The sequence below is a fragment of the Salvia hispanica genome, chromosome 3, assembly GCF_023119035.1.
Source record: "Salvia hispanica cultivar TCC Black 2014 chromosome 3, UniMelb_Shisp_WGS_1.0, whole genome shotgun sequence".
Classification (NCBI taxonomy): Eukaryota; Viridiplantae; Streptophyta; class Magnoliopsida; order Lamiales; family Lamiaceae; genus Salvia; species Salvia hispanica.
The window spans coordinates 20,414,333-20,425,775 of record NC_062967.1 but is presented as its reverse complement, the minus strand read 5'-3'; the positions used below and the strand labels follow the sequence as shown (position 1 = coordinate 20,425,775).

The window sequence follows — 11,443 nt, the reverse complement described above, 5'->3', positions numbered from 1 at the left end:
TTAATATTTATATGGTATTTTCGGTATCATAGTCGCCAGAAGGATTTGTGATATAAGCAACAAGGGAGATAAAAATAATAACAGAAATAATTAAAGATGATCAATAGAATAGATATACGTGGGAGGGCTATCATTAAAAGAAACATCAACAACAAAAGAATCGATAATGTCAGGAAAGAGATAGTGTTGTCATAAAAACTACTCCCTCCGTCCCAACTAACACGACGCACTTTCTTTTTTAATTTGTCTCAACTAAGATGATGCATTTCTATTTTTGGTAATTTTCTATCTCCAATTAATACACCTAACCATTTTTTTCTATCTTTAATTAAATATTCAACTCTCTTTACTGATATTATATACTCTCTTCGTCCCACTCAAGATGTCCACCTTTCCTTTTTAGTTTTTTACTCAAAATGTTCATTTTCTATATTTGGGAATAAATCAGTCTGTTAATATATACTCTCTTAGTTTTAACTAAGTTAAGTCAAAATTTTTTTAGTACAGAGATTGAGAAATTGTGTTAAAAAGTAAGAAAGAGAAATAAAGTAGGAAATGACTCAACTTAATTGGAATATCCAAAAAAGGAATACGGCTCAATTTGGTTAGAACGAAGAGAGTATCTTTTAAATAGAACTTTTTTTTACAAATTAAATACTATAACATATATATAGAAAAAGAAAGGATACTAATGTCTAGCTATTTTACTATAATATGTTATACTAGAAATAGTCTATATTTATTTGTAGAAATTTTTTCTATTTCTCTTTTACTTTAATATTATGGGCTCCAACATCCATTACACTATTTCAACTACTTTTTTCTTTTTTTATCAATTACCTATTATAATTCTTGTCATCCCCAAATGATAGAATGAGTACTTACACATTAATCCATCCGTCATTCATTAATTGACATTGTTTGACTTGACACAAGTTCTAAGAAATATAGTGAAAAGTGAGTAGAAAAAGTTAGTGAAATATGTGTCCTACTTTTATACTCCATCCATCCTTTATAATTTGTCACCATTTGACTCGGCACGAGTTTTAAGAAATGAAAAAATGTAATAAAAATTGGATTGAAAAAGTCCTACTTTTATATATTAGTTTTATAATAAAATGAAAATGAGAATGAGAATGAGAATGAGTTAGTGGAATATGAGGTAAATTTGACAAATTTTTAGGGTCAAAGGGAGTATAATCTATCAATATATTTAAGGCATTTTAGGTAGATAAGAGATGTTTTCTAAGGGCAGTTTCGGTAGTTGAGAGATCTTAATTCCATTAAGAAAATATTGTAGTAATAGCAATATTATAAAGTCAAGCAAATCAGAAAGATGTTAATGCCATTAAAAAATACCGTAATATGATAAAGACCAGACCTCATATAATTGAAATGGTTCTCCACTAATTGAAATACTATTAAATTATGCATTTAAAGTTAATCAAAAAGCCATTGAACATTTTTGAAAAGAAAAAAACATTACATGATGATGGATCAAAAGTAACTATTGGAAAATGAAACTCATAAGGTGGTTCACATTCTAAAAAATTGAAGTCAATTTACATTGACATTTATGGAGTGCATTAAATTTTTACAATATACTAGCCACAATCTTCTATAAATACCGCACTATTTGTAAAGCTTATGGAAAAAAAAACCAATGTTCAACACAAAAAAAAAATCATCCAGGTATTGAAATTGCTCATCGAGAGGCGAGGGACGAGAACATCAAGAGAGGCAAAGCGAATATGGTTAGCACCGTTCTCACTAGGCACTTTCACGTTGTCAAGAAGAAAAAGATGCACCATTGGTGATGAATCGACGTGTGATGCCTCTAAACGAGTGTGGTTGAATGGTTGTTTAGGCCATAAATTTTAACTACCGAAAGAAATTGTAGAAAAAGACTGTGAGGGATGAAGAACAATTGGTATCAGTCACGTAGGAGAGAAGACAAAAAAAATGTGACAGTAAAAATTAGGGTATATTTTGTTGAAAATTCAGTTTGTTATTTCTTTATGCTAATAGTATTATTGAGTTAAAGTCTAAATTTGAAGTCCACCTAAACGTTTTGATGCCATATTAATTTGTCGCAATTATATGTTTTTAATATTATTAGTATTACTATTGCTATTATCATTATTTTTACTATTATTATTATTATTAAAAAAGAAAGAAATAGCTGAAGTCATATTCAAGGAAAGCAAGATGAATGATTCTACTAAGTTGCCCTTTTTGTATGATGGATTCCATTTTTTAATATGAAATTAGTTTTTATATAAGATGGATTTTTTCATTTATGCATTAATAATGTTTGCTTTCACCCTCAATCCATTATCTAGATTATTTTATGATTGGAGAATTGTTTTTGTTTCAATAATCTATTAACAATATTTATTTTATCTACATATATTTATTTTTGTTTTGCGTGTAGATATTACTTTATTTTTATAATTTTTTATTAATATTAAATAAATTAAAATGTATGTATCGTACATATATTTAATAGCACATTTAAATTGTTCTACACGTTTGTGATTTTTAACCTTTGATAATAGAGTTATATTTGATTTTAAATAATTTATTCAAAATATGAATTTATTATAATTAAATTAAATAGATTCGTGCATTGCATGGGAGTGATACTAATTTTTATAATAAAATATGAGGAAAATAAGTTAAAAAATTATAGGCCGTTAAAAAAAAATAAGAGGGTCAATTAATTGGGGACTGATAAAAAAAAAATTGGTGTCAATAAATGATACCGGAGGGAGTATAAGGAGTACGATTTTAATTTTGTAAATATACATAATCTAGCTATGACACTGATGCGTTCGTGACTCGGATAACACTAGCAACGGCGAGTCTGTTATCAATGGAAAACAAAGGTGCTGCGCCGGAAATGGTGGCGTTTAAATCCGATCGCGGCGTTTCTGACAAAAGACATCCTTTGTTATCTTGAATTCTGTTGGCTTATTGAGGCCACACAGTTTTGTCTTTTGCTAGGTATTTTTTGAAGTTGCCCTGTTCTTGTTCGACAAAATGTCCTGCTGAAGGTGGGATCCTCTGTGCACAGCAGCCCATGCTGTTCTTCACAATGTAATAAAATAATGTATATATATTTCTTTTATTTATTTAATTTGATTATTTTATTTGTTTGTATGTAACAAGTGCAGAGGATCCCCATCCATTAATTTATCTCTGCAAAATAATTATTCAGAGTGGTTGATGTTATGTTTAGTTACAGCTGAATAAAGCATGTACATTTCATCATTTTTAAATCATTGCAGCCCAATAAAGTAAAGGAGCTAGTACCTTTTTGCTTCTGCTCATGATGGTAAACATTAGCTGAAAAACATGAGACTATCTTGCATTATAGCCTCAAATTTCTTGATTTTACTTGTTTCTATGCTCAAATCATCCAGTCAAGAACAAGTAAACATCAAAAGATCAGATTTTCCACCAGATTTTCTCTTTGGGGCTGCTACTTCTGCTTATCAAGTTTGTGTTACCCTTTGTTTAATCAGTTTCATTCCTGTTTTTCTTTTCTCTTGAATTAAATTTTTTTTATTATTATCTTCATCTGTTGTTTAGGTGGAAGGAGCAGTTCTTGAAGATGGTAGAAGTCTGAGCAACTGGGACATTTTTTCTCATATTGAAGGTAATAAAGAAAAACTAGAATCCTGCCAAAATTTGACAAGAATATGTGTGGAAATTGAGACTTTGAAATATGCTTGAATTCATCAGGTAACATAGCAGATGGGAGCAATGCTTATATAGCTGATGATCACTACCATCGTTACCTGGTACTACCTTTGCATTTTCTTGAAATAAGCAAGATAAATTATAAAGATTGTTTGAATGATTTAAACTTGTGTGGTGTGTGTTCTGCTTTTTTTGTTTTTCACCAATGAACCCCAGGAAGATATTGAGATTATGCATTCACTTGGATTGACTGCTTACCGATTTTCGATTTCATGGAGTAGAATTCTCCCTAGTATGTATTTTCCAATGTCATTAAGCGTTTAAATTTTTTCTTTTGTTACTTTGCCATTTGTGTTCATAACTATCACGTTTATGATTGTTGACATAGGAGGGAGAGATGGCCCTGTTAACAAAGTTGCTGTCCAATTCTATAGAAATATTACATATAATCTCTTAACCAAAGGTATGATTAAGTGTTTTTGTTCTTAAACTTTGTTTACCTCGATTGAAATCCTGATAATATCCAACACAGGTATTCACCCTTTTGTGACTCTTTTCCACTTCGAGTATCCTCAAGAACTCGAAGACAGATTCGGGGGATGGCTCAGCCCTCTCATGCAGTATGTAGATATATAATGTTTTCAACTGATTATGAGTGAATGTCCTCACTTCTTGGTTGATTTTCCATCGATTGGATTGCTTATTAACTGACACTGTACTAATGTGTAGCCATATAACAGGGAAGAGTACCTCCATTTTGCTGAAATATGTTTCACATATTTTGGTGATCAAGTAAAGTATTGGATCACAATCAATGAGCCCAACTTGTTTTCAGAAATGGCGTACGAGAGGGCAAACTACCCGCCTGCTCGCTGCTCGCCACCTTTTGGCGACTGTGTTAGTGGGAATTCAGATGTTGAGCCCCTGATTGTCGTGCACAACATGTTGTTGGCCCATGCCAAAGCTGCCAAGCTGTACCGCGAGAGGTTTAAGGCAAGTACAGAAACCTTGTAAACGTATTAGGTTTATATTTCAAGCGATTATGTTTGAGGTGATCTTGATGCAGTCGAAAGTGGATGGTGTATTGAGCATCGCTGTCTGTGCTTTCATGTATGTGCCAATGACAGACGACGAGAAGGGTAAGGCAGCTGCAGATAGAGCATTAGCTTTCAATGTTGCCTGGTAAGTCTCATGATCAACAAAAGGAGGGGAAAAAGGAATACTGATGTTTTTTTTGTTGTTGAAAAAGGACGCTGGATCCACTTGTTTTTGGGGATTATCCTCCAGAAATGAGGAGTATCCACGGACCCGAGTTACCAAATTTTTCTGCAGAGGAAAGGGAGCTTTTGAGGGACAGCATAGACTTTATTGGGATAAACCATTATGGCACACTCTATGCAAAGGATTGCACCCATTCCGTTTGCGTCTGCAACATATCTAGTTGCGTCCAAGGCAGCGACCGTGCAATCAGGGGCTTCACCTACACTGGTGGAGAGCGTGATGGTGTTCCAATTGGGGAGCGAGTGAGAATAATCTTGACTGTTCTTTTCTTTGAGGACATGATTGAAAATAACCCTTCTTTGGCTCTTGCAGACGGGGATGGCCCGGTTCTTCGTGGTGCCTAGAGGCATGGAGCAAATTGTCCAATATGTGAAGGATAGGTACAATAACAAGACAATGATCATCACAGAGAATGGTACCAAAACCGCACTCAGCTGCTTTTCTTATCTATATATGTTCATTTCAATCACCAATAATTCTGACCTGAATCTCAGGTTATGCATCTCCGGGCAACGAAGAAAACGACTTTGTGCATGACGATAAGAGGATTCAATACCATCAGTCTTATCTTGCATATCTTGCTCAAGCTATGAGGTATCTCATTTCCAATTACATCACTAAAACTCAGAGATCATAAAGAACCATTCTCAATCATCTTGAATTTGAGATTTTTCTGTTGCTACTTGATTGATTATATAACAATCAAGCATTGGTTCTATTAGTTGACAACAATAAATCCATTGTAGAAAATCGTCATTTTTGTCCCACATCGACTTGATAGTGATCCTATATTGATGTGAATATTCAGAAAAGGGGCGGATGTGCAGGGCTATTTTGTATGGAGCTTGATCGATAATTTTGAATGGGCGAGCGGGTATGGTCCCAAATTCGGGTTGTACCATATCGATCGCCCAACATTGAATAGAATTCCGAAGAACTCTGCATGTTGGTATGGAGATTTCTTAAGCAACTGCAGCCTTGTTGATGCATCAAACATTCAATCTCAATATAATGAAAAAGAAAACATTGTGATGTGCGTGTAACCATGGGATTAAAATTTAGAGATCAATAAGAATTGGCTTTTACGTGTATGAATGTAATCCCTTAAAAGTGTTCTCCGCCTATAAAAAATTAATTTAATTATAGATGAAACGATTAATTTAAATATAGACGAAATGAATTTTAATGTAAAATTGATAAAGTTGGAGAGAAAAATAGCAAGAAAAAGTGGTTGAAGTGTTCTTAATGAAAAATAAGATCTACTCCCTCCGTCCACGAATAGGAGTCCCGTTTTTCCATTTTGGTCCGTCCACGAATAGGAGTCTCGGTTCATAATTACCATAAATAGTAAAAAGACCACACATTCCACTAACTCATTCCACTCACATATCATTTAAAACTAATATATACAAGTGGGATCCATATTCCACTAACTTTCTTCCACTCACTTTTCCTAACATTTCTTAAAACCCGTGCTGAATAGAAATGAGACTCCTAGTCGTAGACGGAGAGAGTATCTTATTAGCATAATATTTTAAATTCGAGTTCTGACTTTTCTCTCTATTTTAAAAACTTATCACTAAAATTATTAATACTCCCTCCGTCCCAAAAAAATGTCACACTTGTGGGCCAGCACGAGATTTTAAGGGGTTTTGTTTTTTATGTTAAATGGAGAGAGAAAATATAATTTTTATATTTATGTGAAAGAGAATTTTTTTTAAAAATAAAAATATGATATCTTTTATGAAACAAACTAAAAAAGAAATTGTGACATCTATTATAGAAAGAGATTAGTGTTTTCCACTCATACATAAATTGCATAAACAATGGTTCACTAATTAATTTCCAATAATGCTTAAAAAAGTAATATACCAAATCAGAGGCATATCCACCTGAAAACTACGTGTGCGGCGAGCTTCATGAATTCTCCACATCTATCTATTAAACAAGTTTTGATTAACCTAAAAAGTTAGATACATAATCTAATTAAGATTACAAGTTGTGGTTATTAAATATGTCGGCATTTGTTTAACGACTTATTTATTTTTTTGACAGGAGTGTAGGGACCCCTGTGACTGTCATTGGCTGAGCTAGAAGTAAGCAAAGTGGGGGCTCATAGACTCCAATTAATTTTTAAAAGGGAAACATCCTCTTCTTTTCTTTTTTTTTTTCTTTTTTTCTTTTTTTTTTTATTTCGTTGAGGTATCATTTTTCAAGTGTAACATTTAAAATTATCTAGAAATTTTGATATAATATTATTTAAACTACAATGTTTCAAACTTATGTTTTAATGAAAAAAACCCCAAGCCCGTGGAGAATATTTCAATCTATTTACTGTTTGGTCTTCATTAATTTATTTAATTGATCTCTCCTTTCTACTCCGGCTTTCTTCCTTCTCTTTTCTCTCTTCTTCTTCATTTTTTCATACCTTAAAGTCCATCTATATCTAAATTCCATTTCCATAAAACATAATCCAAAATTCAACCTTTTCTCACGCGAATCTGATGGAAATAATTGTCACATTGTCATTTGTCATTTCTACTCCCCCCATCCCACAAAAGATGTCACACTTTCCTTTTTAGTTTGTCCCACAAAAGATGTCACATTTTCCTTTTTTGAAAAAAGTTCTCTCTCACATGAATATAAAAATTATATTTTCTCTCTCCATTTAACACACAAAACAAAACCTCATAAAATCTCGTGCCATCCCGCAAGTGTGACATCTTTTGTGGGACGGGAGGAGTTATTTTTTTTTCTCTCTCGTAATTTATCACTACTTTAGTCATTCTCTTACTTTATTATTTATCCATTTAACTTAATAAATATATTTTTCTTAACACATACTCCCTCTGTTGCACTAAAAATAAAACGTTTTCTTAAAATGGAAACAACACTATATCTATTTTTTTTCTTTTTCTCTTCATTATTTCACAAAACAACATTGGATAAAATCTTATTCCCAGATACTAAATATTTCATATTTATTGGGATGGAGTATTTTCTAACTTTTTTTAATCACTTGTTTTTATATTTTTAAAATTATGGAGTATACTAAAGAACGAGAATGTTAATCATGGATATGGGTTTAATTGGTTGAAAATCTCAATAGTTCCACATCTAGCATTTGAAGTAGGACATACTCCATATCCTTTATTCAGCTGGTTCAACTAATTAATAGCTTGAATAATTTCCATATCTAGCATTAGAAATAGGATAGAAATTCCAGCTGGCTAGGTGCTATTTAATTCTTTATCTATCACCTGGAAAATATTTTCATATGAAAGTCATGTCTTGAAACTCTTAAGTGACTTGAAACCCTACCTAAGAATTATCCCAACACAAAAATATACATTCTTTCAATTTCAGTACGTTTTATAAGGATGTGCATTTTTCAATTTTAAATTTTTTTCTTTCTAACAAGGTGAGACTCATTCTCTGTCAACAATATTTTAATTATTTTTTCTTTCTACCCCTTTTTTCTATTGTACATTAAAATGTGTGCCCAAACAAAAACACATACTCTTATAAGGACATATGTATGGTGTGTATTTTATTATATATATTTAGTTCAATTCTGACAGCTTAAATTTTTTTAAAGTAATGTTAATTTTACTATTTATATAAAAATAAATTATTTTAAGGATAAGAGGGCGAGCTGAGCTAACACACAAAGAACAAGCCTCTTCCTTTTGATTAGATAGACAAAACAGTTTGGGAAACAAGGCCAAAAGACCATCTTCCCCTGCTCATGTAGAAATCTAGTTCATTCTCATGTCCTACCTTTAACTAATTATCTTTCCTACTTATTTAACTAATTTATAAAATAATAAAATTACTACATAATGAATTTCAAACACAAAATTTAAATAGTCCCCCCGTCAGCCAAAATTTGATATGATTTGCTATTTTTGGGTGTTTGTCGTTTAAGGACACATTTACCTTTTTTCACAACAACTCATTTTACTCACATTCTACTGTAAATTTAATACATAAAAAACCTGCGTTGAGTCGAAATGTGTCTTTAATTAATTGCGGACGAAGGGTGTAATATATTTTTGTATGGAATGACGGTCATTTAAATAATGAAGCTTAATAAACTTTAGTCAGTCCAATAACATTTAATATCAGAATATTAATTTATAAATTTCCAAATTTTCTACAAAATGTCATCATTTGTGACGTTTAAAGCGTTCGTATTTAACTTAAATAATACGAGAAAAAAGAAAAGAAAGTAAAGAAATATTTATTTTAATAAACGAGTCATATTAAACATCGACAATATTTTATACATGGATGAGACAATTAAGAAGAAGTAAAACACTAATATGATTCAATATTTTGATACTCCTCTGTCCCATAACAATATGTATTTTTTCTATTTTTGGTTGTCGCATAAAAATAGTTCATTACAATTTTAGTATCTTCTTTTCTCTAAGAAGTGGGGATGCGAGGGGCGTGATCGCCGGATGCCCCACAGGGAACCATCGCCCCGCACGTCCGCGGGCGACGGGAATACCCCATCGTCCTGGACGTCCGCCTGGCCCGAAAAGTGCGGCGCGTTTTTTTTTTTTTATTTAAAATTTTCAAAACCTATACATATTATCTTCCCTTTATTTTTTCCTCTCTTCCTTAAATAAACACTACATTTTCTACCAACAAAAGGATTCGGGGGTTACCCAACCGAAGTCCCATGTTTGGTGGTCCATGCCCCGTGGAACCCCGGGAAAATCCCATTCACCAACACCATCGATCCCGACTTCCCCAAACTCGTCGGCTCCCAAAATGGAGCCTTTCCCCCCGCCCCTCCCCCCGCCGCGTCTGGGTCCCCACCAGAAAAGGGACAAGGGACGAGCCCCAAAATTGCCTTCAACAGGGTGCGTTTACCCGGGGGAGACACTCCCGACAACTGTTGGATTGATGTTTCAAAAGGGTCCCGGGAGACTAGCCTCCTTTTTTTGTATTTAGTGCTTTTTTTTTATTTCTTAATTTGTAACTTTTTTTTAATTAAGTAAATTTATAATTTCCCTTTAATTGTGTTGTTTTTATATGTTTATTTTTATTTACATTTGCAAACATAAAAATATAAATACAAAATAGAAGTAAAATGCTTAGGGCGTCGCTTAGGGCGGGCTATAGTCCGCCCCACTGCAGGTGTAAGGGGCGGAGGATAAAATGCTGATGTGGCGGTGCATAGGGCGTCGCATAGGGCGCCCCATTGTGGAGCCCTAAGAAAATTATATTTTCTCTCTCCATTTAACACACAAAACAAAACCTCCTAAAATCATGTCGTCCCACAAGTGTGACATCTTTTGTTGGACGGAGATAGTACTATAATTATTTTTTCTTTATATCTTTCTCTTACTTTGTGCATTATAACTTGTACTGTCTCAATGTTCACATTTTCTAGGGACGACGGGAGTAGAATAATTAAAATTGACTAAACATTATAATTTAAATAACTACTAGTATTATTTTTTTATATTAAAATATAAGTATTTACACAAACATTATTCCACAAATAAATATGGACCCCATTCCCTATTAATAATATGGACTCCATTCGCTATTAATAGTACTTCCGCTAACCTACTCTTTTCTCTTACTTTATAAATTATGCGTTATAATTCTACAAAATTAAAAGTTTATAATTTTTATAAACGAATAAAGTATTAGTATAAAATATATTCTCAAAATCATCTAATAATAGAAAAAAGAAAGAAAGTTCCCAAATCACTTAAAACATAAATAAAAAAGTAGTCCTACTGATGTTGCCAACTATAAAGTGAAAAAGAGCATAAATCTCTCTCTAGAACCTCTTCCCCTTCCTTTCATTTTAATCTCCATCTCTCTGAAAAAATATACTATCCGTTCCATGTTAATTAAAATTATTTTTCTATTTAATTCTAAGATTGACTCATTTTTATTTTTGGCAAAAAGTAATTATTTTTCTTACTTTATTTTCTCTTTATCTCTCTTAGGGGTGGCAAATCGTGCAGATTGGGTCGTTATTGGATCAACCTGATAACGACCCAACCCAATAAGGGCTAACCCTAACCCGGAAACTCTAAACCCGAACACGAACCCAACCTGCTACCTTCAAACCCGAACACGGCCCGCATTCGACACGAACCCGTTAACGACACGATATAATTTTGGTTGACACGACACGATAACGACCCAAACCTGATATTACACGATTATAACCTAATATTACATGATTAAATCTAATATCACACGATCAGAACTTATTTTTAACCTAATTTACACGATTAAAATCTGTTTTATATGATTTAAACCTGATTTACAATAAATTTAAAAATTAAAGTAAAATATATCTTTTCAATAATAATAAAAATAATAATTTTATTTCTTAACGGGTTATCCATATCCAAACTGCATCCAGCCCGAACCCAACCGGGAATTATCGGGGTCTTAACGGGTCAACCTTATAAGAACG

General features: G+C 32.7%; 1 protein-coding gene across 8 annotated transcripts; it reads left to right on the top strand.

Moving 5' to 3' along the window:
* Positions 1-2,813: 2,813 nt before the first annotated feature.
* Positions 2,814-7,149, top strand: LOC125211391 (beta-glucosidase 18-like). Of its 8 annotated transcripts, none has more exons than XR_007174502.1 (14): positions 2,814-3,099; positions 3,291-3,501; positions 3,595-3,661; positions 3,748-3,806; positions 3,922-3,997; positions 4,094-4,168; positions 4,238-4,325; positions 4,446-4,698; positions 4,772-4,887; positions 4,955-5,228; positions 5,299-5,401; positions 5,481-5,580; positions 5,814-5,935; positions 7,042-7,139. XR_007174502.1 is itself a non-coding variant. In XM_048111155.1 (14 exons), exons 2-14 carry the CDS (start codon positions 3,358-3,360, stop codon positions 7,073-7,075), a joined length of 1,530 nt encoding a protein of 509 aa, XP_047967112.1. In that variant the 5' UTR covers positions 2,814-3,099; positions 3,291-3,357; the 3' UTR covers positions 7,076-7,149. The 8 variants fall into 8 exon arrangements, 7 of the variants coding, with proteins under 7 accessions (XP_047967112.1, XP_047967116.1, XP_047967114.1 ...); XM_048111155.1 differs by having other exon boundaries at positions 5,795-5,935; positions 7,042-7,149; XM_048111159.1 differs by lacking the exon at positions 7,042-7,139 and having other exon boundaries at positions 3,291-3,337; positions 3,426-3,501; positions 3,926-3,997; positions 5,795-6,077.
* Positions 7,150-11,443: the final 4,294 nt, after the last annotated feature.